Source organism: Pipistrellus kuhlii, unplaced genomic scaffold (genome assembly GCF_014108245.1).
Source record: "Pipistrellus kuhlii isolate mPipKuh1 unplaced genomic scaffold, mPipKuh1.p scaffold_m20_p_9, whole genome shotgun sequence".
NCBI classification, from domain to species: Eukaryota; Metazoa; Chordata; class Mammalia; order Chiroptera; family Vespertilionidae; genus Pipistrellus; species Pipistrellus kuhlii.
This window is the reverse complement of record NW_023425595.1, coordinates 33,596,067-33,620,162: the sequence shown is the minus strand read 5'-3', so window position 1 is coordinate 33,620,162 and position 24,096 is coordinate 33,596,067. Positions and strand designations below refer to the sequence as shown.

General features: G+C 49.8%; 2 protein-coding genes across 3 annotated transcripts; one reads left to right on the top strand and one right to left on the bottom strand.

Moving 5' to 3' along the window:
- The first annotated feature begins 2,560 nt into the window (after positions 1–2,560).
- On the top strand, positions 2,561–17,514 carry UCP2 (uncoupling protein 2). 2 transcript variants are annotated; one of them, XR_004986123.2, is made up of 9 exons: positions 2,561–2,721; positions 3,496–3,652; positions 6,224–6,448; positions 6,601–6,811; positions 7,569–7,763; positions 7,850–7,951; positions 8,279–8,459; positions 17,215–17,351; positions 17,391–17,514. XR_004986123.2 is itself a non-coding variant. In XM_036426824.2 (8 exons), the coding sequence occupies exons 3-8, from the start codon at positions 6,323–6,325 to the stop codon at positions 8,902–8,904; spliced, it is 930 nt and encodes a 309-aa protein (XP_036282717.1). In that variant the 5' UTR covers positions 2,561–2,721; positions 3,496–3,652; positions 6,224–6,322; the 3' UTR covers positions 8,905–9,243. The 2 variants fall into 2 exon arrangements, 1 of the variants encoding a protein (XP_036282717.1); XM_036426824.2 differs by lacking the exons at positions 17,215–17,351; positions 17,391–17,514 and adding an exon at positions 8,790–9,243.
- On the bottom strand, positions 11,617–22,378 carry DNAJB13 (DnaJ heat shock protein family (Hsp40) member B13). The gene is made up of 8 exons (XM_036426826.2): positions 22,159–22,378; positions 19,259–19,362; positions 17,757–17,918; positions 16,439–16,596; positions 15,407–15,520; positions 13,720–13,833; positions 12,773–12,849; positions 11,617–12,180 (listed from the first exon to the last, which is right to left on the bottom strand). Exons 1-8 carry the CDS (start codon positions 22,224–22,226, stop codon positions 12,027–12,029), a joined length of 951 nt encoding a protein of 316 aa, XP_036282719.1. The 5' UTR covers positions 22,227–22,378; the 3' UTR covers positions 11,617–12,026.
- Positions 22,379–24,096: the final 1,718 nt, after the last annotated feature.

The window sequence follows — 24,096 nt, the reverse complement described above, 5'->3', positions numbered from 1 at the left end:
TTGGTGGCACTTCTAGGTCAGAGCAAACGGAAGTACAGAATCGTCAGAAATAATCATTGAGGAAGCAACCGAGGAGTCAAAAACAAGACAGAGCTCTGTTGTTGCCACAACAGAAGCTAACTGGTTTCCTCTGAGCTGTTTTTCATTCAACTCAGAGTTGTTTAATTGTTCAGCTCTGAATTAAATGAGAAAATTTGTAAGAAAACTGCTACACACAACCTTTGAAGAAAAGCCTTCAAAAACTGACATTTCAGTAGAAAACTCTACATGTCCTTGACTTGTTCCCTCATTTAGGTAGTTGCTCCTACACTGGATATTCACATGGAGGTCAGCTTTTTCAAGTTTGCTTTACTATCTTATGCTGGTCTCGCTTTTGCACTTGAGTGCAAGATCATCAGGGGATAGGAGACCCCACAGAGCCAGAAAAAAAATTTTTAACTTGACTTCTCAGTTTCCACTTTGCCTCTGTTTCTACCAAGGCCATGTGCTCAGGTGTTTTTTCTCTCCTATGTGAATGAAAAGAAGGCTATGTAATAAACCTGACAACGGAGTGGGGGAGGGGGTGTAATATGGCAGGTCTGGCAAGCTCAGTGACCAAAAGTAACCACACAGATGGTCTCTGATCACAAATTCCTAACAGGCAGGTGACAGCAGGTAATGTCCCAGGCCTGCAGCAAGGATTAATATTTACCTTAAAAGTGAGCCATGACCATGCTTTTTATTCAGTCAGGGCAATTTTCTTTTCCAGATCCCCTCAAAGGCACAACCATAGGCACCAGAACATAAAACCACCAGAGCAGGAGACCACAGAACCCCTCATGGTTATCTTGTTCCTGCATACCCTCTCTGTGGGTTGTAAATGTTAATTATTAACTATCCAATACCCACCAATGTAAAATAAGTGTTTCTCAGTTTCGCTTTTTAGCCAATCCTAGAGATTTTTCTGCTTTCCTTTCTCCCACCTCCTTAACCTATCACTAGATTTCATGTATCTTCCTTTTCTCCTGATCCTAACTGCATAAAAGAAACTACAAAACTGCCATTCTCCAGAGCACTTTTTTAATCCGCTGAGATCTTGCTTCCAAGCACCTTCTATAAAACTTACCGTATTTTTCGGACCATAAGACGCACTTTTTTCCCCCTCAGAAGTGGGGGGGGGGGGGGGGGGGAGAGTCCCTGCGTCTTATGGTCCAAATATAGCCTACACATATACTTTAAAAAAAAAGTTTTTTTACTTGCCCAGCTCTGTGTGGTGTCTGTGTGCTTGCCCGGCTCTAAAATGGTTCTAAATGCTGCTGTTTACTTTACAGGGTTGATTACATGTGTTTATGACTGTGATGTTGGGTTTTAATGCACATAAAATATTTTAGGACACTATTTGTTTCAGAATCTTTTTTTCTTCACTTCCCTTCTCTAAAAACTGGTGCGTCTTATGGTCTGGAGCGTCTTATGGTCCGAAAAATATTGTAGTTCAAATAAACACCTATAAAACTTTATTATAGATTTCAACGTTGTTTTCTGGACACTTGCTGTAATTATCCATCCCCATTCAGCTAGGCAGGGGAGGGCAGTTGGGGGAGACCAGCCCTGCAGGAGAGGACAGTTAGGGGCAATTGGGCCTGCAGGGGAGGGCAGTTAGGTGTGACCAGGCCAGCAGGGGAGGGCAGTTAGGAGCAGTCAGGCGGCAGGGGAGCAGTTGGGAGCCAGCAATCCTGGATGTCCTAGATTGGAGAGGGTGCAGGCTGAGCTGAGGGACACCTTTACACACCCCATGAACAAATTTTATGTACGGGGCCTCTAGTTACCAGTCTTTTAGGCTTATATTGGCCTTTGGAGGGCTGTGATACTGAAAATAAAGCTCCTTCCTGATCTGAGGAGCTTTGGGTGTAGTCAGGTAAACAGCTTCCCCTTACCGAAGCAGTCCTGGAAGCATATAAGACCACAACAGTGGAAGGAAAAGACGGAGCATACACAAAAGTAGGAACACAGACTCCAAGGGCCAACAAAAACCTAAGGTGCGGGCCACAGGTCCACGTGCGTCACGCTTGGTGCCCCGCCCCACCCCAGCCGGAAGCCTCCCGGGCCGCCAGGGCGGGAGGAGGCCGGAAGTCCAGCTGCTCCCAACGGCCACGGCGCAGCCGGCCACCTGCTGCTGCGGCCCGGATTGGCTCCTTTCGCCGACGCGACGGCTTTAACCAATCACTAGCGAGGCCGGCCGGGAGGCCCCGCCCTGCGAGAGCCCGCGCTTGCGTTCGCGCGAAGGCAGGCGGCGGTTTAGCGAGCCCCGGGGCGGAGTTGGAAAGGGCCTTGGCACTGGGCAACCTCCGCTTTTCCCTGGCGTTAGTCTTGCCATTTACACGACGTTGGCGGACTCGGGGGAGGGAGTGGCCACGGGGTGGGGAGAAAGGACCAGAGGGGTGGACGCGGGAGCCCGCCCGCTCGCACGAAATGGGAGTAGTGGAGGGCGCGCGCAGCGAGCGGCCCGGCAGGAAGGCGGCGGCGAGGGCAGGTGGGATCTTGGCCCCGCCCCCACAGGGCCCGCCCTTCCTCAGGCCCCGCCCCCAGAGCTTAAGCCGCCGGGGCAGCTTCCGCACGCCCCACTGCAAGCCTGGCCGACCGCACAGTCCTCAATCGTCCGCCTCCCTCTCCGCGCCCTCCGACCGCCCGCCGACCGGCAGAGCCACCCGCCCTCTCGTCGTCTCGTGTTCCCCCCGCGGCCCGGTGAGCCTGGCCCGCCCCAGCCCTCCGCCTGCTACACGTGCTCCGCGCCTGCCACCGCGCTTCCCTCTCCAGTTTCCCTTCTCTGCTCCCAGCCTATTCTGTATTTCTCCTTTCTGTCCTTTCTTTATCTCTCTTCTTTCACCCTTTTCCTACTCGCTTTTGTTCTTTACAAACTCTGGCGTTCAGTGAGCTGTAATTTACACCTAAACCTCCCCCCTCTCCCCCTTTCTTCCCTCGGCTAGAATGCCAGCCCTGCCTTGGGTGGGGACCTTCTGGCGCCTCAGCGATGCCCAAGAATGGCCCCTCTCTTTCCCGGGGGCTCCAGGCCTTTTTGGAGCTGTTTCTGCTTGGAGGGGCTCTGAGCTGCTGGCTCCTTTCACCTCCTCGCAGCCCTGCTCTGGGCCCTGGTGGACTTACCGAGTCTCTCTGGACGCATCATGATACCCCCTAACCCCCTCCCCGCAACACTCTACTCCCCAATCTGCTGACTGGGTTGGGGGGTGCTTTCCAGAGTGCTCCATGCCACCAAAACAAAAGTCTGAAGAGAGCTGATGTGTGGTACTAAGCAGACAGGGAGGGAGAATTCCTGGGTTCATTTCCTCCCTCCATTTTGTGCACTGAATTGGTCCCTGGGGAGATGGACCTTGTCCCCTCTCCCCCGCACGGGTTGAGTGGGCTTTGTGCCTTTGCACAGATGCCCTTTCCTTAACAGGGTGTGGTCCTTTAAGGTGAATTTCCTTCTAAAATTTCCCCCTTCTTTGCCATTATTCACAGGACACATAGTATGACCTTTGGGTGTTTCGTCTCCCGGCCATTTTCTATGGAAAACCAACAGGATCGGAGCATGAAAGCTTCCGGCAGCTTTGAAGAATGGGACGCCTTTAGAGAAGCTTGATCTTGGAGGCCTCAGCGTGAGACCTTCCAAAGCCGGGTGAGAGTCCAGTCTAAGGGAGGGTCTCCTGCGGCCTCCTCGCCCTAGGGTCTGGGATGGAGGTGGAGAGTCAGCAAGACAAAAATAACTGCCCCCACCACCCCAGGGAAGTCACTCTTCAGAGTTCACAAAGCACTGACATGTGTGTATTCCTGGTCTCATTCTGGCTCTTGGGCTGACCCTGACAAGCCAAGGATAATGGTCCCAGTTTTACAAAAGAGGAAATTGTGCTCTGGGTGGGAGTGATTGGCCCTGGGTGACCCGGGAATCAACAGAACAGGAACCTGTTCTCAACAGAACAGGAACCTATTGTTCTAACTACATATAGTTTTACTTCAGTTTTGACTGCCCCTGAGACTGAAAGTTGTAGTAAGATATATGGCTTTTGGACACTGAAACTGGTTATTTGCTGGGGACCGCAAAATATGATTAATTCTTCCTAGGCCTGAGTTTTACTCACTCTTTTTAATGGGGTCTTTAGCAGAGGTGACCTTTAACCCCATACCGATGCCCCTGAAAGAACTGACTTGTGGCAAATCCAAGGCAGCATTCAAAATGGCAGCTGAGTCTTTTTTATTTTTTATTTTTTTTTACAGAGAGGAATTGACAGGGATAGAGAGTTAGAAACATCGATGAGAGAGAAACATGGATCAGCTGCCTCCTGCAACACCCCCTACTGGGAATGTGCCTACAACTAAGGTTCATGCCCTTGACCAGAATCCAACTTAGGACCTTTCAGTCTGAAGGCTGACACTCCATCCACTGAGCCAAACCAGTTAGGGCAGCAGCTGAGTCTTTGTGTACTTGTCTTTGAGGTGAGCCAGGGTTGGGTCTCAACACCCTCAGCCCAGCTCAAAGTCGGTAAAGGCATGCCACTTGCCTTTACTTTCTCAGAACTGTCATACTGGTATGAGAGAAATTGGCTGTTGAGAGGCCCTGCTGGTTCCTGGGGCTGAGAAAACCACAGGAAAGAAATGAGCTAGGCACAGTACAAAGCAAATGGCTTAAGCTTTGGAATCTGTAACTGTCTGACTGAGTCCCCTCATCTGTAATATGTAGGTAAGGGTGGCCACCTCACAGGGCTGCTCTGAGGCGCTAGGGTGGAGCACCTCCATGGAGGTGAGGGTAGCAGAGCAGGGAAGCTAGGGAGTCTGGAGCACAATCCACCCATTGTGCCATTTGAGTGCCCATCTTAACAGCCTCAAGTGGGCCAGGCTCCAGGGGAGGGAAACCAGCCCCGCCTTATAGGAGCTCCTGATGCAGTTGAGTGGTGAGGCTCCGGATTTCCCTGTTTGCCCCTGCCACCTGGGCGATGAAGCCCAGGAGGAAACAGCTTGTGAGCTGTTTGTTTCCATGGGTCACTGTTCACAGCTGACTCTTAACGGATCCTCCCTTTGCTTCTCAGCTCCTTCCCCCTGGCCCAGCAACAGGGGCAGCCAATCAGACTGGGATCAGAGCAGCTGCTCCAATGAAACAGGAAGTGAGCTGGGGAGAGAGAAGCAGCCCTCTCCCCCACTGGGTGCTGGGCTCACTTCCTCCTTCTGCAGCGGGGGAGGGAAGGGTGTTGTTCCAGCTCTAGGAACAAAATGTAGTTTTTGGTTTCCTGTGTCACTATCTCTGACTTGCATCTCCCCACCCCCATCTCTTGTGGTGACGGGGGACTCCTATGGTGGAGGAGAAGATACTGGCCAAAGAGGGAGGGGGTTTTTCCTGAATCATACAGTAGGGTTTTCCCTGAATCACACAGTAGGGCAGGGGAAGAAAGTTGAGGGCCTAGGCACTACTCTGCCCCGAGAATTGCCTAGGATCCTTCAAGGTCCAGCTAAGTGTTACCTTGCCTAAGTCTTCTGATTGCCCACTCTTCCTTACCTCTCTCTATTAGAGTTAGTTGTTACCTCCTCTGCAGTTTGACAGTATGTCCTGCAAGTCCCAGTGCAGCTTGAATCACCTGCCTACTCTGTGCCAGACAGTAAGCCCCCTTAGGGATAGACACTGTCTCCTGCGTCTCAGTGAACCCGAGCCTACCTCTTGTTAAAAGGATGATTCAGGAGAGCCCAAGCTGTGCACGGGCTGGGGAAAGAAAGAGACTGATGGGTGGGAAGGAACTGAATACCCGTTCCTGTTCTTACAGACTTAGACAATTCCAGAACCTTAGGAGTCTTGATTGCTTAAGAAACCCAGGTGGAAGCCTTCAGGTTTATGCCTGTCAGGTCTTGGTCTGGCTGAAACCTTTTCCTCACTTCTGCCCTCCAGACAGATCCGCAGAAGCAGGAATGTGGGCTTCATGAGGGAAATCTTGGCCCAGCAGACGGAGGTCTGGGCCAGGGCCTATTTGAGGCAACACTGGGATATCTGTGATCCGGACTCTCCCTGTAGTGGAATCTCTTCACAAAATTTGGACGCCTTGGGCAGGAATTGCTTCTTCAGCCCCTGTTTGAGTACCTCCAGAGCTCACTATTTTCCCTCATAGGGTTACTCTGGTCCTTGCTGAGGGAGGTGTTGCTGTCAGAGGAGGCAGGAGTTGGGGTAGTGAGCAGGGAAACTGATTGGGCTTCTCTCCCCTTGGCTTAGATTCCGGCAGAGTTCCTCTATCTCGTCTTGACGCTGGTTGAAGGTGTCCCCTTCTCCAACTTTTCTTCATTTCCTGGAAGACTGCAGAAAATCGGCATCATGGTTGGGTTCAAGGCCACAGATGTGCCCCCTACTGCCACTGTGAAGTTCCTGGGGGCTGGCACAGCTGCCTGCATTGCAGATCTCATCACCTTTCCCCTGGATACTGCCAAAGTCCGGCTGCAGGTGAGGGGGTGAAGCCTAGGAATCCTGGTAGCGTCTAGTTTTTCCTCCCCAAGACGCAGACTCCTCAAGGGCCAGTGGGTTGTTTGGGACTGTAAACGTTGGAGCATGGGTATGCCAACCTGTCTATTCCTATACCTGTCTTGGCCTTGCAGATCCAAGGAGAAAAGCAGGGGGCAGTGCGAGCTGCAGCCAGTGTCCAATACCGCGGTGTGCTGGGCACCATCCTCACCATGGCGCGCACCGAGGGTCCCCGCAGCCTCTACAATGGGCTGGTCGCCGGCCTGCAGCGACAGATGAGCTTTGCCTCTGTCCGCATCGGCCTCTACGACTCTGTCAAGCAGTTCTACACCAAGGGCTCTGAGCGTAAGTGTGGGGCTGGGCTGTAGGCTCCTTAGCCTTTTCTTCTCAGTGGTGATTGATCCTAGTTCATTTCCCTGCCTAACTCCTTTAGGGCCCTGATTCTCATGATTTCTGAGCTTTTGGGCTGTGCCAGCTCTGAGCAGGGCGTCCTCTCATGATAATCCTCACAACCACTTTGAGAGTAGGTGGTATCCCGTGTTACAGAGGAAGAGACTGAGGTTTGCTGGGGGGTAGCATGGAGGAAGGACTTGGCCAAGCGCCCACAGAGGGAAGCAAAAAAACACACCCAGGACCTTAGCTTCCAAAGGCCAGCACTCTGGTTTCTCAGCATGTCATGTCCTCCCTCTGCTTTACACATGTGGAAACTGAGGACCCAGATTAAAAATTGATTTTTCTTAAGATCACCGGGCAAGGAGAAGTAGGTGTCCCAATCCTTGGAAAAGCCACTTCTCTCTGAGCCTAGGTTTTCTCATTGTCAAATGGAAATGACTGGTTTCTGAGGGATATTGAGCAGGTTAGTGAAGTGAATAAAAATATTTTATGAAAGAAAGCACTAAAGTCTCATTTTGTCCCCCTCCCTGCTGTGTCCCAGTGCCTAGCAAGTGGTAGACAAAGTAATATTTGGTTTGATGTGGGGACTTCTTAGGGGAAGAGCTGGTCTGGTCCTTTGCCCAAAGGCAAGAGGGGCTGTGTTTGGTGAGGAGAGGCAGAAAATGAGTGCAAGCCCAGCTGTTCACTGTCCTCCATGGTTCTTCCACAGATGCCGGCATCGGGAGCCGCCTCCTGGCAGGCAGCACCACCGGTGCCCTGGCTGTGGCTGTGGCCCAGCCCACGGATGTGGTAAAGGTCCGGTTCCAGGCTCAGGCCCGGGCTGGAGGTGGCCAGAGATACCAAAGTACTGTTGATGCCTACAAGACCATTGCCCGAGAGGAAGGGTTCCGGGGACTCTGGAAAGGTGTGTGCCGGATGTTTCTTCTTTCCCTTTTTTTCTTCTTCCTTCCCCCCATTCCCTGGTCTAACAGACACTCCTTCCTTCTGTAGGAACCTCTCCCAATATTGCCCGTAATGCAATTGTGAACTGTACTGAATTGGTGACCTACGACCTAATCAAGGATGCCCTCCTGAAGGCCAACCTCATGACAGGTGAGTTAGGGTAAATGATGCTGGGGCTCCCCCTTCCCCCAGCTCAGGATCAGATGTGGTAATCTGGTTGCCCAAAAGCCACATCTTTTCATCCTGTTTCCTTTTGGGTTATAGAATGAGTTCCTCTCACTAGCATATTGAAGCCAAGTGGAATGAAATTCCCACTTTGCACACTGGGGCTTTGAGGCAAAGTGACTTTAGGTTCTCAAGAGAGGTCCTAGTTGGAGTCTCTCTAAAATCACAAGACCCCAGCTACTTAAAATCCTCTCTCCTTCCTGAATGATGGGGTGCGGAGTCCTGACCCCCTTGCCTGTTCCTTCTTGACAGATGACCTTCCTTGCCACTTCACTTCTGCCTTCGGGGCAGGTTTCTGCACCACCATCATTGCCTCCCCTGTCGACGTAGTCAAGACGAGATACATGAACTCTGCCCTTGGCCAGTACAGCAGCGCTGGCCGCTGTGCCCTCACCATGCTCCAGAAGGAGGGTCCCCGAGCCTTCTACAAAGGGTGAGCCTGTGATCCACCCCACCCGGTTCCAGGCCTATTACACTTGGAACTGAGTGGCAACCAGGATCAAACTTTCTGATCATGGTCCTGAGATTTCATGGGCATTCTCTCATGCTCATACTCCTTCCTCTCAGAGTTGCTGCCTGCTTTATGGGTGTTTAAATGGAGGCTCACGGGCATTCTTGCACAGCCACACAGCTGTGAGGCTTTGTTCCCTGGGCCCTCCCAACCTCCTTTGGGACAAAGCACTGGGTTGGATTTGATGCCAGGGCCCAGTGGGGTGAGCAGGAGGTGGAGGTGCCCCCTATGACCTGTGTTTTTTACCTCTAGGTTCATGCCCTCCTTCCTCCGTTTGGGTTCCTGGAACGTGGTGATGTTCGTCACCTATGAGCAGCTGAAACGGGCCCTCACGGCTGCCTGCACTTCCCGGGAGGCTCCCTTTTGAGCCTCTCCTGCTGCCAACCTGACCTCCTAGCTTGGCTTCAGCTCCAGCCAGGCCCTCCTTTTCCTCTTCCCCTCCTCCCCTCCCCTCACTCTCCACCCCTTCCTCCTCCCATTTCTACCATCTCCCTTTTCTCTCCCCACATTGTTACCTCTCCTCCCTACCTCCCCCCCTCCTCCCCATTGCCTCTCAGTCCTGGTGGAGTTGACCCCAGTTGACACTCTGAAGGCCTGTCACCAACCAGGATCCCAAACCCCTCAGTCCCTTGAAAAGTTCAGCCCATCTCTTTATCTTGTTCCCAAGCGAAGCCAGCATATCACCCATAAAGCAAGCTCAATCTTGGTGTCTCCTCCCTCTCTTATAGCTGTTAGCAGACATCTTGGTTTGATGGGCCCTTTGGCACCTGGTGGCAGTGGGGAAGCCACCTTAACCTGGAAAGGGGCGGTGTAACCACTTTCCACCTCCGGTGTCCAGTCTGGGGCCCATGGACATCGTCGAGTCTGTTCCTCTTTTCAGGACCGGCCTGGTGCTGAGGGGGCAAGAGAAGACGCGGTGGCTTTGCTGTCACCAGGCTCCTTGAGCGTTGACTCACCCAGTGCTTGGTGCTCCAGCATCAGCCTTTCTAGCCCCTCAGCCTGCCCCAGGCTTGCTGATCTGCAAAATGAGTGTTCCTGTCTGCTCTCCCATCTCCTGTGCTTCTTGGAAGATTTAGAGGAACTTGGGACTCAGATGCTGTGGGCTTATTTATTCCATTTTATATTGGTAAATGAGAAACCGACCTCCCCAAAGTCCCAGACCTCGCGAGGGCAAGTTGGGCTGCCTCCCATCCTCCAGATTCCCATCCTTGGGAGACAGTATGGCTGCGCTGAGAGGGCAGATATCTGTCCTCAGCCTGATGGTCGTTTACACTTGGAATCTCACCCTCTCCCGGGCTACAGATCCCACGGAAGCAGGGGCAAGCCAAGGCTTAGGCTGCATTGGGATCGACACATTTCTGTCCCTCTTCCTACCTCCTGTCCTCAGGCAGGAAAGCTGTTGGGCAGGGACTCCCAAAATCTCAAATATCTCAGCCCTGCATGAGCCCACCGGGCTATCATAGATGTCTGAGGAATCTGAGGGCAGAGAGGTCATGCAAGGAAGGACACAGGACCTCAGCAGCTGACCTTGGACTCCCCTCCCCTGTGGCCTCTCCCACAGAGGCCCTTGCTGGGGTCCTGAAGGACTCCTGTTGGGTAGCTGTGCAGCCAGGTTGAGAACATGATCCTCCTCGCAGCCTGAAAGCTGATGCTACTGCTCCATTGGTCAGATCTGGAGGCTAGGCTTTCAGCACCTGGGCAAGCAGTTCAGGATATTAAACAGGTTCCTGAAGAAGAAAACTGACAAATTAAGCCAAGGTCTCAGGCCCCAAGAGGGACTCAGCGGGTGCTGAGTTGATTCAGAGCGAAGCCCGGAAATTCAGCCATGCTGTTCTCTACTGGGCTGCAGGCAGGCAGTGTGATGGGAGGCGCCGGGTCACTTGCACAGAGGACTTGAGGGGCAATTGGTGTCCTTGGCATGTCAGCTGGTTCCTTTCGGCAGGCTTGTGTCCCAGACATGGACAGGAGTGCAACAGGTCTCACCGTGGTTCCGGGTCTGATCCGGGGCAATGAGCTGGGAAAGGTGGTAGGAACCACTGGATGGGGCACCACCAGTACGCCTCTAACTGGTCCTTAGTCCTTAATACTTTTAAAATGGGTGTGGTGAGCCCTGCTTTGCCCAGCTCACAAGGTCTCCCCCTGGGGAAGAGGTTAGCAAGCTTTCCATCAGACCTGGAGTGCTGGGACATCCCAGTGCAGGCCCACATGTCCTTCCTGGTCACTTTCCAGAAGAGGGCTGCTACCACCACTCAATCACCCGAATTGTTCAGAGGACATAGTTGGCTTCTCTCCTCTGGTTTGCACAAGTCTGCAAGGTAGGGGTTGCAGTCTGTATGAGTCAGATTTCAGGGAAGGGGAAGGGGTTTACCTAAGAGCTCAACTGGTAAACAACACATCTGAGGTATATCTGACTCCAAAGCCATGATTATGCAGAAACGCTCCCTACACCCTGGGTCCACGTCCTACGCCTTGGATCTGACGGGTTAAAAATGGTTGACTAGTGCTACTGAGTCCCCATTGAAGGAAAAACCTTAAGCTAATGATGCTTTGAATGGTGGGAGACAATGTGGGAGCCCCTTGTGGCATCTCTGAAGTCTTCACAAAAGTGGCCTCTTACTCTGTCATAAAATTGGACCTATCTTAACCCAAACCTGGACCCAGGAGAGTCTTGGCACAGAAGAGGTGCCCACCTCACTGTTACTGACTGATGAAGGCAGATGGGGAGGCAGGTGTGGTCTGCACAGGCTCAGCTGGATCTGGGGGCTGGCGCTCCTGCAGGCCACTTGGACAGCAGCGCTGGTCCTGAAATCAAGTACACCAAGCACTTTCACACAATGACTTGGTCCTCACAAACAGCTTGAGGAAGGGTCAGTGGCCAGGCTGGGAACAGAACCCAGCTCTCCAAGACGACCAGGCCTAGAGACAGCACAGGATCCACTCAGCTCAGGCCAGGGAGTTGAGGCTGGCAGGATAGGAAACGGCCATTTCCAGGGCTTGTGTTCTTTATGCTGCCTCTCTAAGGGTGAGTCTGTGGGAAGTGGCCGTTGAGGTGGTGATGACAGCTGTCACTAAGTCCCGAGTACTTCAGTTTTCCGAGTACAAAGTGACATCACACTAGACTTGAGCCCTTTTTAAATATCGCGTGTCCTGAGAAATCAGCAGAGCTGGGGACCCTTCTGCTACACAGCACTGCCCCAGGCTCTCAAGGTGGGAGCATAAAGGCTCTGAACCCTCAGGGACCCAGCTACCCCCACGAAGTCAGGGCAGGGACCCAAGAGGGGCTATAGGAAGCTTCTCCAACACACTTTCCTGGGTGTAGTAGCTAGAAGATAGCAAATCTTTATTTAAATAGCCAACCTCATGTCACTGCAGTGGGCTGGCTTCCCTGAGCACCCTGAGGCTGTGGGAAATAGAAGTGGGGTAAGGCCCTGCCCCCACCCCCACCCCCGCAAGCCTCCGCTGACACCTGCTGCAGCCCCAGCCCACCAGTTACATCAGCAATGCCTGGCGCAGCATCTGCTTCTTCTGGGGGGTGAGGCGGGTGGGGAACTGGATTTCAAAGAAGATGAAGAGGTCCCCCTTCTTGGTGGGGTCCTCGGGCAATGGCATCCCCTCACCTGGCACCTTCTTGCAGTACTTAGGACTGAGGGAAGATGAAAGAAGAGAGTTGAGAGGGCGCTCCAGAGCAGCATCTGGACAGAGCCCATGCCCCCCCCCCCCACGCCTCCCGCTCACATCAGTCGTGGGGCAGTCGCTACAGCTTCCACCATGGGCAGTAGCTTTCTTCAGCCAGAACTGGGTGGGAGGAGAGGAGGCTGGCTCGTTCCAGAGAGTTACACTGAGTCTCTGGGAGCATTTCAGGAATCTCATTTTAGAGATGGGAAACAGGCAAGGAAGGAAGGGAAGTGAGTAGACCCTGGTTTGAGGGCCCTCCTTGGAAAGGGCTCATTGGGATTAACTCAGAACTCCACTGAGAGCTGTTGGAGGATGGAAGATGAAGGCAACAAGGATTGCCTAGCACTGTGGGCCCCTAGCCTCTAAAGGGCCTTTGTGAAAGTGAAAAAAAGGCACCTTGTTGGTCTGGAGAGGCAGAGTGGAGACTGGATTTTAGTCCTCTCTCGCCCTCTTGTGCTTAGTGCAACCTTAACAACTCTACTAGGCCAACCTGTCTGATGCTACCCTCTAAGGCCCAAGCCAGCCCTGCTGCCTGCTGAGGCCCAAGCAGATGGACTCACTCGATGATGTCATTGATGGGGATGTTGAGTAGCCGGTCATCTAGGGTCTTCACCTCCACGGTGCAACAGGTCAGAGCCTAGGGGACATTAGGGCCAAAGGCAGGAGTAGGGAAGTTCCCCATGGCCATTCTGTTTAGAAGGCACTTTATAATCCTCTTTAGTACCAGGCCCCAAGCTGGGCCTCAAGGCTATAAAGGGAAATCAGTCTGGTAGGCAAGACTGATGTTGATAAGTTATGATAGAGGGAAGTAGAGGGGTTGGTGGGAGCCAAGGAGAGCTCTCCTCCCCCCCACCCCCACCCCCAAACCATTTGGGAGTGAACAGAAAGGTTGCACTGAGCTGGTAGCAGTTGAGTGCTTTAAGGGGTGAGGAGGAGCTTACCAGTTAGAGAAGGTGGGTAGATAGCATTCCGGGCAGAGGGGCCAGAAAAACCAAGAGAATGAAGGTGTGACAATGTACCAAATGGTCAGGAGCTCTAAGTGGCACGGTGGCTGGAGGGCAGGGGATGAGGTCAGCAGAGGCCAGATTGGAGAGGGCCTCGAGTGCCATGCCAAGATGTTTAGACAGGAGTGTGGTGTGACCGGATGAGGAAAGACTGCTGTGGGCAAGAGCCTGGAGGAGGAGATGAGCAGGGAGCCAGGAAGGCCCAGATGGTGGGGGTGAACAGAAGTGGACCAAGGGAGAGGGACTTGGAGGTGGAATTGGCAGGACTTAGTGACTGATGCAGGTGGGTGAGGGAAGAGAAGCAAAGTCTAGGCTGGTGCTGTTTCTTGCCTGGGTTGTAAGGGTGTGGAGGGGACACTCATGCTCAGGAGTGAACCTGGCCATAAAGATTCCGAGTGGCACTCGCCACATTCCGAAGACCTGCTTGCCTCAGAGCCTCCCATAGGGCGGGCGGAACTCACTCTGATCCACCCACCCCCTACTTTTCCACTTCAGCCGCTCACCTTGCCCAACGGGATGGAGTTCACAAAAATGAGGTTGTCATTCTCCCTGCGGAAGCGAGGATGTAGTTTCTCCTTCACGATGAAGATGATGTCTGCTGGGATGATGTTGGGGCCCTGGACAGAGGGGGCCAAAAGTGGACAGGACTAATTGGCGTGTGATCTTGACCAAGTTATTGCCTCTACTGGTCTCCAGGTCTTCATCAAAACAATGAAATTAGACCATTGTTCTTTTAATTTTTTTTTTTTGTTGTTGTTGTTAATTCTCACCTGAGGATATTTTTCCATTGATTTTTAGAGAGTGGAAAAGAGGGGGAGAGACAGAAACATTGATGTGAGAGAGACACATTGATTTTGGTTGCCTCTCGCACATGCCCTGACCAGGGCCCGGGATCGAACCTTCAACTGAGGTACATGTCCTTGACCAGAGTTGAACCAGGGACCCTTCAGTCCCGGATGATATATCCACTGAACCAAACCAGCTAGGACTAGACCATTTTTAAAAAAATATATTTTATTGATTTTTTACAGAGAGGAAGGGAGAGAGATAGAGAGCTAGAAACATCAATGAGAGAGAAACATCGACCAGTTGCCTCTTGCACACCCCCCACCGGGGATATGCCTGCAACCAATGTACATGCCCTTGACCAGAATCGAACCTGGGACCTTTCAGTCCGCAGACCGATGCTCTACCACTGAGCCAAAACGGTTTCGGCACTAGACAATTCTTAATGGGCCCTCTCATCAAGATGTGCCTCTTCTCTGAGAAAATTTTCCTGATGAATCTTTCTCCTCTGAGAAAATTTCCCTAATGAATTCTTTTTCCTCTACTGAGCATGCCCAGATAGATGCACTCAGCTGAAGGGAGATAGGCTTCCGTAGATGGTAGATGAAACAGAGCTGGGTCTCCTACAAAGTCTCTGTCCTATCAAACTTCACCAAGTCATCAAAATTCTCCTGAGGACTCTTGCACCCTGAGACAGAGGAATCAGACCTGCCCCTCCTCCCAAGAGCTCCCTTCACTAGAGGCACATCGTGAATCCTCGGCATGTTCAACAGATGAAGGGAACCCAAGGGCAGGAGCTCAGGGAGGTGCTGGCCCAAGGGGGAAGGTTGCCCGGAGGGAACATTAGAGTTGGGAGTAGAAGAGGTTTTTTGGAAGTAAATGTATTACCAGTGAGAAAGGGGGTGAGAAGTACCAGCAGAGAAGTTAATCTCTCTCAGCTCTGAAGACACCATCCACTGCCTTGGACAATAATTTTATATTTTTATTTAAATAAGTATTTAAAATCATTAATAAGTGATTTCCGCGTAGTTCCTATAGTTGGATTTTATTCAGAGAAACACTGAAGAAATTCAAGCACTAGAGTTAGGACAGGGTTCTCTTTTCAGCTCTTGTGCTCTTGCCTTGGGCAAGGGCCTCCCCTCTCTGGGCCCCAGTTTCCCACTCTGCAAAATGGAGAGAAGCCCTAAGCTGGCCATCCACAGAAGCGTTGAGAGGCTCTGTCCCATGGGAGGGGCAGGAGGGGTCATCTCACCCACTCTGCAGACTGCTCTCCCTGCCAGACCAGGTTCACAGGGGCAGAAAAAAGTATTGCGTCCTTGCCCCGCCTCCCTCCTTGTCTTCCCACCACCTGAGCCCAGGTAACTGATCCGGGAACTGACCTTAATCAGCTTCCTTCCCTCTCACCTGGTCACCTTCCTTCTCAAAGGTGATCCGTGTGCCTTGCCTCCAACCAGGCTTCACCTCAATTGTGAGGATCTTGTCCTTGATGGTGGAGGAATACCCATCCTCGTTCAGCACCTGCAGTGGGATGGTGGGGGGAGAATTGTTCAGGATTTCCCAAGGTGAAAGAAACGCTGAAGGATCAATTCTCTAGCAATGGGGAGAAGCTGCCTTGAGCCATTGCCACTCCCACCCCATTCCACCAGAACAGGGACTTGGGATTTCAGGATGGCAGGCATGTTATGGAGCCAGGACCTGAGATGCCAAGCAGTCACCACGAGTCGATCAAACCACTCCAGCCCACAAATCATGTGGCCTGGCCACTAACAGATGCACAATGAACATGTATTTAATTCCTCTCTTACATCCCAGAAGATGACACAGAGCTCAACTTATCTGAACATCAGCTGAAGCATTCCCCTATTATGTCATCCATCCAGTCCCCAATCACATGCCCACATGGATGCCAGCTGTGGAAAGCATGACCATAGTTGGCATCTACTCTGCTGGGCAAAGTTTTGAGGGGACCTTCTTCATGTGCTAGCACAGGGCTGGGCCATAGAATTGAGGTTCTTCCTTAACCAGTCCCCTCAGGGACTGTCTTCCAGCCCACCCTTAATCTCCACCTGCTCTTTCTTACTCATGGATCATACCCCAGATGAAACCCTGAGGGTATGATCTGGTAACATCCAGAGGGCAGAAGTCACAGTTTTAGCTCCTCCCTTTCAGAGCCCATGGGGATGTGGCTGAACTGAGAAGGGAAAGATCATCTCCCAATGAGAAATGTTGCAGAGGGAATTCCTACACTAGGAAAGAACCAGACTAAAACCCCCAATTGTCCCTTTCAAACTCCAGATTCTAGTATTTTTGCATCCTAGGTTTCTGAGTCTAAGATTGCATCATTCCATCAGAGACCATACTTGAGGTCTCTAGAGTCAGGGTGATTGTTAGAGGGGACAGTTGATGGCTCCCCGTAGGGACAAGCCAAGTACTCACCCTGCGGGAGATCTTGATTTTCTTGGTGCAGCCAAAAAATAAGTCCTCCAGGGAAAGGTAGAGGTCTCTTTGTATTGGAGGGTCTTGTTTCTTGACCCCTCTGCCCCGGAGCCCCCCAAAGTTCAAATCCACCTCTTTTCCTTCTGCATCAAAAAACTCTGCAGGAGGTGGGAGAGGAATAAGAGGAATTGTGTCTAGAGACTTGGATTGATAGAACTTCCCCTACCCCTCCTCTTCAGCTCCCAAGGAAAAATTGGGTGCTTATAATAGCATCTGATTTCCATCTTGAAGACTCAGACTTTGGCCAAGAAACTGTCCTCAATTGCAGATCCATGATTATCATCTCTTGTCGATCCCCATTCCTTCATGCCCCACTCTTGACCCCCCCTCTTTCCAGACTTCCTTTCCCCACAACTGTGAGCAATGGACTATTATAGCCTCTTAATAGTGAGGAAGCTGAGGTTTTAGAGAGATGAAGAGATTTGCCCAGGATTACACAGCTCATAAATGGCAGCACATGGATTAGAATCAGGCATGAAAGTAATGCATAGTGAGAGGGGTGTCTGAGCTGAAGGGGCAATGGGCTGTAGTTCACTTATAGTAACATGGAAATGATGTAGATTTGAGGGGGGGGGTCAAGTAGGGAAGACATATGTAAAACTTTAGACAATAAATAAATGAAAAGAAAAGAGGTTGAACTTTTGAAATGCAGAAAGGCTATAGTATGGCCAGGAAGAAGGGGCTGAGGGAGTGAAAAATCTACTCTTGAGTTGCAGAACTGGAGCCAGGAAGACAGGTTTGAAAGTTGACTCCTTGCGAGGTGATTCTGAGCCTCATAAATGAACTCTTTGTCAGTCTGTATGAGACCTGGGACCTGTGATCATCCACCCATCCATCCATGAGGTCATCTGACTCTCTCTCTCTCACACACACACACACACACACACACACACACACACACACACCTGTGCAATGAAATCTTATGCAGCCATAGGAATGAATAAAGTAAATCTGTATATAATATATAATAAGACGTGTGAAGAAAACTGTGTACAATGTGGTCTCACTTGCTTAATTAAAGGTTTATGTAAAAATAAAACCATGCTCAGAAATGCATAGAAAATCTCTGGAATAATACATAAAATGTTAACTGTGAGTGGCTGCTTCTGGGAAAGAAATGGAAGGCTGCAATTTATTCAATAAATTATTTCTTAACCGTGATACATATATATGTAAAAGTTAAAAAAAAAAAAAACTACGCAAAGAAAAGCATCTTTACAGCTATGTCCAAGGCAAGGGAATAGGTAGGACCTCTTACCACCAAAGGGGTTGTTTCCTCCAAAGAACTCATGGAAAACCTTATCAGCGTTGCCATGGAAGACATAACCAGTTGACCACGGGGTCTCAGACCCAAACTCCTGAGGAATCCCGCCCTTCAGACCCTCTTCTCCAAACTTGTCATAGATGCTTCTCTTCACGGCTGTGGATATATGCCACTTTGAGAAGGAGGCAGAGTCTTGGGGGGCTAAGAAAGCTAGAAGGCTGAGGAGGAGGAGGAGGAGGAGGAGGAGGAGGATATGAGGAAGAGCATAGGACAAAAGCATCCATATTTCTAGCGTCTACAGTCTGGCAGTCTTTGGAAGAAGACATAGAAGTTAGGGGTTTAATTTCGTTGTGGTGGATCTGGGCATGCCCCCCTCCAGAGAAGAGATGGGAAAGACTAAGTTTTGCTGAAGAGGGATGGGAATTGGAGTGGAAATAGGGAGAGTAAAGGTCAGGCTAGCCTTCTGGGATTTAGTTTAATCCATCATAACTGCTATCTCATCTATAAAGTAAAAATAATCCTAGAACCTTGACATTTCAGAATCTAATAATTCTAGAGCTTCCAAATTTTAGAGTTTTGAAACCCTAGGGTCTTAAGTCCTAAAAACTTTGGGCTGGAAAAAACTTAGTGATCTGCCCATTCTCCTGCACAGTGTCCCTGGGTATAGTCTCCAGGACAAGTGCTTTGGTAAGTCCATGTGGGCAATGCCCCAGGCCGGGTGGGAAATAACTTCCTCCACTCTTCAGGTTTTCATCATAGAAAAATGTCCTAATTACTAATTACTGGCCTCTCTCTTCCATATATATATATATATATATATATATATATATATATATATATATATAATTTTTTATTTATTTATTTATTTATTTATTTATTTATTTATTTTACTGATTTCAGAGAGGAAGGGAGAGAGAGAGATAGATAGAAACATGATTGGCTGCCTTGTGCACACCCCCTACTGGGGATTGAGCCTGCAATTCAGACATATGTCCTTACTGGGAATTGAACTATGACCTCCTGGTTCATAGGCTATGCTCAACCACTGAGCCATGCTAGCTCACTCGCTCTGCCGTTTTATGCTGTACTCAAGGAAATGGAGATTTAGCTACTTAGTAAATTCTGGGAGGACAATCTCGGCCTCAGCCTTGTCCTTTTTCCCTTGGCAGCAAGCATCGAGTTCTCTCCATCCCTGTAAGGGATAGTAGGGTGTGGGGGATGGGGGGAGTCCTGCCCCCCCTCTTGCTCTGATGAGACCAGGTGAGCACACCAGCTTGATCTGAGGGTTCTCCATGCCACATCCCCCACCTTAGCTTGTGTCTACTGAGAAAGGCAATTCTTCATTCTCCTCTTTCTTAACTTATCTGATTCTGCTTACTGTATGCTGAGGCTCCTCAGAAAGCCCAACGTTCACACTTAAGGAATGATCGTAATGGAGAGGTGGGGCAGAGCAGAGGTCCTGGAGGCACTCCTCCACACTCAGCCCAGTCACTCACGGTCGCTCAGCACGTCGTAGGCCTCTGCTATGTGCTTGAATATCTCCACTGAGGCTTGCTCATCGGACTTCAATGGATGGTGCTTAAGGGCAAGTTTCCGGTACCTACAGGAGGGAGGGTTAGAACAAGTCCTATCAGACCTGGCTCAGAGCTGGCTCTGCTTTCCATTGCTCGGTGACCTTAGAGCTTTGGTGTGCCCAGCTGTAAATCAGGGCCGTGGTGGCCAGGGAAGCACATTGAAGAGAACCCCTTGAAGAGAACCCAGTGGAGGGAGCAGAGCTGACCGACAGCCCCAGCGGCTGCCCCCACTCTGGGTCTTTGTGCTGATCCTATACCTCCACCCAACCCAGCTGCTCCCAGCCAAGGAATCAAGATGCTGGGGATATTGGTGCTGGCTCAGCTCTGAAGGACACAGGGCTCCTCATCACACAGCTTCTGCCTGAGGCCTCCTCTTCAGTTGGGCTGAGATTTTCTGCAGACCAGGCTGCAGCCTTCCTTCCCCAAACCTTCCTTCTCTCTCCCCTTCCACAGGTGTCAAACCTACACAGTCCTGCTCCCCCGTCACCTCAAGTGTTTCCCCAACTCATATTTTTGCACATCTAATCCTGTCTTGGTGTCTGAACTGACACACAGGCCTCTTGGGAAGATTAGGTAAAATAAGATGTCAAAGGGCGTGGCACAGAGAGGCACTCCGCACATGTCAGGTGCTTTCACGGTCTCCAGTTACTGCAGCCTATAATCTGAGCCTGCTCACATAACTCTTACTGAGCGGGGATTGCTGTCCTGGGACCCTACCTCTTCATCCCTGAGGGTCCTGGCTCAGCCCTCGGAAGCCTTGCAGAGAATCTGCTCTGTCTACTTTGAGAGACCTAAAGATAATTGTCACGACCTCCCTGAGACTTCTAAACAGCCCTTCTCAATTACAGAGGTTGCAATCAGTTATGAGGAGATTTGCAAGTAAATTCTACCAGTGAGTAAAAGTAAAGAGATTTGAGTTCAGTTTTTCATATAAGCTTGAGTGGTTTTTAAATGATCTCTGCAGTAGTATCACCTACTCTCATTCACCTGCTTTCCTGAGTGGGAGACGGGGTGGAGTCACAGTACCATTGTGGCAACCTACAGTGAATGAGCGATACTGAAAAGGTTAACTGGTGATTGATTATGAATTATTGTTATATAAGTTTAAATTGGGGGGGGGGCAAAATCGAGGTGCTCCTATGGGAGAGTGTTATATATGTGACTTATCCCTTAAGAGCTGTTGCAGGGGAGAAGGGTTAAGCACTATTGTTTGAGACATATGCAGTTCTTTTATTTTTAAAAATATATATATTTCTTTGATTTCAGAGAGGAAGGGAGAAGGAGAGAAAGAAACATCAGTGATGACAGAGAATCATCTAACGGCCGCCTCCTGCATACACCCCACTGGGGATCGAGCCCGAAACCCAGGCACACGTCCTTGGCTAGAATCAAACCCAGGACCCTTCAGTCAGCAGGCCTATGCTCTGTCCACTGAGCCAAGCTGGCTAGGGCCATATGCAGTTCTTTTAATCACCTTATGACATGGTATCAGATGCAAATAAATGCTAGCATATTCATGTTCATTATCTCGTATAATCCCATTTCAATACCATGACAACCCTCCTCTCCTTAGGAAGAGATGGGAGAACTGAGGCTCAGAGAGGTTAAGTAATTTGCTCATGTCACACAGCTAGCAGGTAGGAGAACCTGGACTCAGACCTAAATCTTTCCAATGCTTAAGTTGGGCTCATCATTCTGGACTCCTTCCTCATGACATTTCCCTAGACAGGACCTACAGGCCAATGCGCTACTCCGAACAGGGGGTGACCTGACACACTGTCCTGAATTGTTCTTTGTTTCATGAGTTTGTGTCTTGTTTCTCCAGCCATACTGTAGACTCTCTCCACTTACATCACTCAGATGCCTAGAGGACCTGGCCCACGGTAGGCACCTCTAGCGGGCATGGTGTTTGAGTACTGGCTCTGCTGCTTCCTAGGCATGTGACCTTGGGATTATAATGGCACCTCCCTCTCAGGGTCGTAGTGAGGATTAAGTGAAATAATGATGGAAGGTTCTCAGAACAACATCTGTACAATTCAATAAATGTAGCTAGTATTACCCAACCTTAATTGATTGAATCATCCTAGATTCCTCCCTTTTTTTTAATCCCCAAATTATCCAATTGTCAAGTCCATTCTCTCCCCTCTCACAGCCCACGGCCCTACTGCAAGCTTCAGCTTTTGCCTTGATTATCATTACATCCTCTGAAGGGGTCTCTCTCCTTCCAGTATAAGCTTCCTCAGCACCCTGCACTTCCCCTTTGTAGCACTCGTCACACTTGTATTCACCAACAAAATTAAGCTGCATCTCTGAGTCATGCTTCTATCTCCTAACCCATTAAGTAGTTGCTCAATAAATATTTGTCCAAAGAGGTTTTTGTTTTTTTTCCAGAAAAATGTGCTAACTCCTGTCCTAGACTTCCTTAGAAATAAACCAGAATGCCCCTAAACTTGATGCAGTTTATTTAACACTAAGACCCCATGTGATGGCCAAAATAAAACTTGTAACACATCCTTCTGGCCTGGACACTCTTCTGTTCTCAATTGTTTAGTTCTCCATAATATTCAGAATAACATTCAAATGTCTCCTTTGTCCCCATTTCATTGTTAGGAAAACCAGGGCATCTAAGAGGGGAGACAGGGCTTGGAGGGTAAAGGATGATGGACTGGGAACCCTGACACAGCAAAGCCAGGCTAGAAGTGTGCAAGGAGCAAGAGAAGAAACAAGGTTTACTTTGCTTGCCCAAAGCTGTGCAGGAAATATCAATTTGAAAGAGAAGGTGGGGCAGGCCGCAGCACATAACCCAGCTTGTCCCAACTTACGCCTTCTTGATCTGGGCATCCTCTGCATTGCGAGTGATGTGGAGTACAGCGTAATAATCCTGGCCCATGGCTGGCTGGCTGGCTAGTAGTCCTCTATAGCCCTGATTCCAGCAGGGCTGTTAGTCTGCATTCCTTAGTTGCTCCTGGCAACTGCACAGGAGCACTCTGGGAGTTATAGTCCTTCCTGCCTAAGCAAACCACCTTTTCAGCTCTGTCTTATGGAAGAGTAAATGAAAGGACTGAGAGAACTGGGGCTGATTCTGTGACCCTGATAGAGATCACTCAACTCAGAAACCTTAGAGTTGAGAGTAGCAATTAGTTTTAATTAAAAATTTTTCATAACAAATGCATTTTTTAAAAAATATTTTATTTTATTGATATTTTACAGAGAGGAAGAGAGAGGGATAGAGAGTTGGAAACATCGATGAGAGAGAATCATCGATCAGCTGCCTCTTGCACACCCCCTACTGGGGATGTGCCTGCAACCAAGGTACATGCCTTTGACCGGAATCTAACCTGGGATCTTTCAATCCGCAGGCTGATGCTATATCCATTGAGCCAAACCGGTTTCGGAGAAAATAAAAATTTTAAGAAAAGTTTTAGATTTTCAGGCAAGCTGTGAAGATAGTAGAGTTCTCAAATACCCCACACTCAGTTTCCCCCATTATTAACACCTTACAAGTTCTTTGTACATTTGTCACAAATAATAAACCAATATTGACACGTCATTTATATCAGAAGTTCATTCTTTATTCAGATTTCCTAGTTTTTAACTTAATGTCTTTTTACTGTTCCAAGATCCCATCTTGGATCCCACATTACATTTAGTTGTCGTGTCTCCTCAGACTCCTTGACTACAACTGTTTCTCAAACTTTCTTTGTTTTTAATGCCTTTGACAATTTAAGAAGTACTGGTTATTTCGGAATGTCTCTTAATTGGGATTTGCTGATATTTTTTGTTTGTTTGTTTATGATTAGACTGGAGGTTGTGGGCTTTGGAAGGAAGACCACAGAGTGCCATTCTCATTGCATCAGTTCAGAAGTATATCCTGCCAATAGGACCTGTCGCTGGTGATGCTGACCTCGATCGCCCACAGAGGTATGTTTCCAGGTTTTCCGCTGTAAAGGCACTTGGTCTCCCCCTGTCTGGACTGTACATTTTGGTGGGAAAGCATTTTGAGGCCCACCCCAGAGTGGGAAGTTCTGCTCCGTCTCCTGGAGGGCTGCAGTGCACCACCCACAAGCCAGAAAGAGAAAGTACGGAGGGGAGGGGAGAGTGATAAAGCAAACAATACAAAGTTCAATCCTGCGAGATCTGGGTGGGGAGATCTGGGTGGGGATACGTTGGAGTCCTTTGTACTACTCTTGCAACTTATTTGTAAGTTTGAAATTATTTCAAAATGAAAAGTAAATTAGAAAAAATATAAAATACATCCACAGACTTGTTTAGAATAAACCTTTACTTTGCAAGGCTACTGTGAGGACTGTGCTTGGTACAGAGTCCTTGCTCCATAGCTGATGCTACTGTCAGCTCAGCTTGAGAAAGAGGCACTTCTTACAGGAAGTCACAAGGGGGCATCTGAAAACCAAGAAACAAGGTCTAGCACAGCTGCACTGGGCCTGCAGAGCTGCAGCTGGGGTTGGCCACCCTTCTTTACCCAGAATGCACTATTCAATCCAAAAGGAAAAGCAAGCTTTGTCTGTTACAAACCGTATCAATCCATTCACAGTGCACAGGCTTGGTGCGGATTTCACAGCAGCTCTCAAGGGTCACTGCACCCATCACAATGACCTGCTATGGAAAGGGGGTTATGAATGTGATAGCAGTGGAGAAGAGTGAGTCCAAGAATGGGAACTCAGACTCACTTGCCATGTGATGAACTCAAGCCATAATCCTGTTTTCTTTTCTCTCTTTTTTGAGAGAGGGGGAGGAGCTGT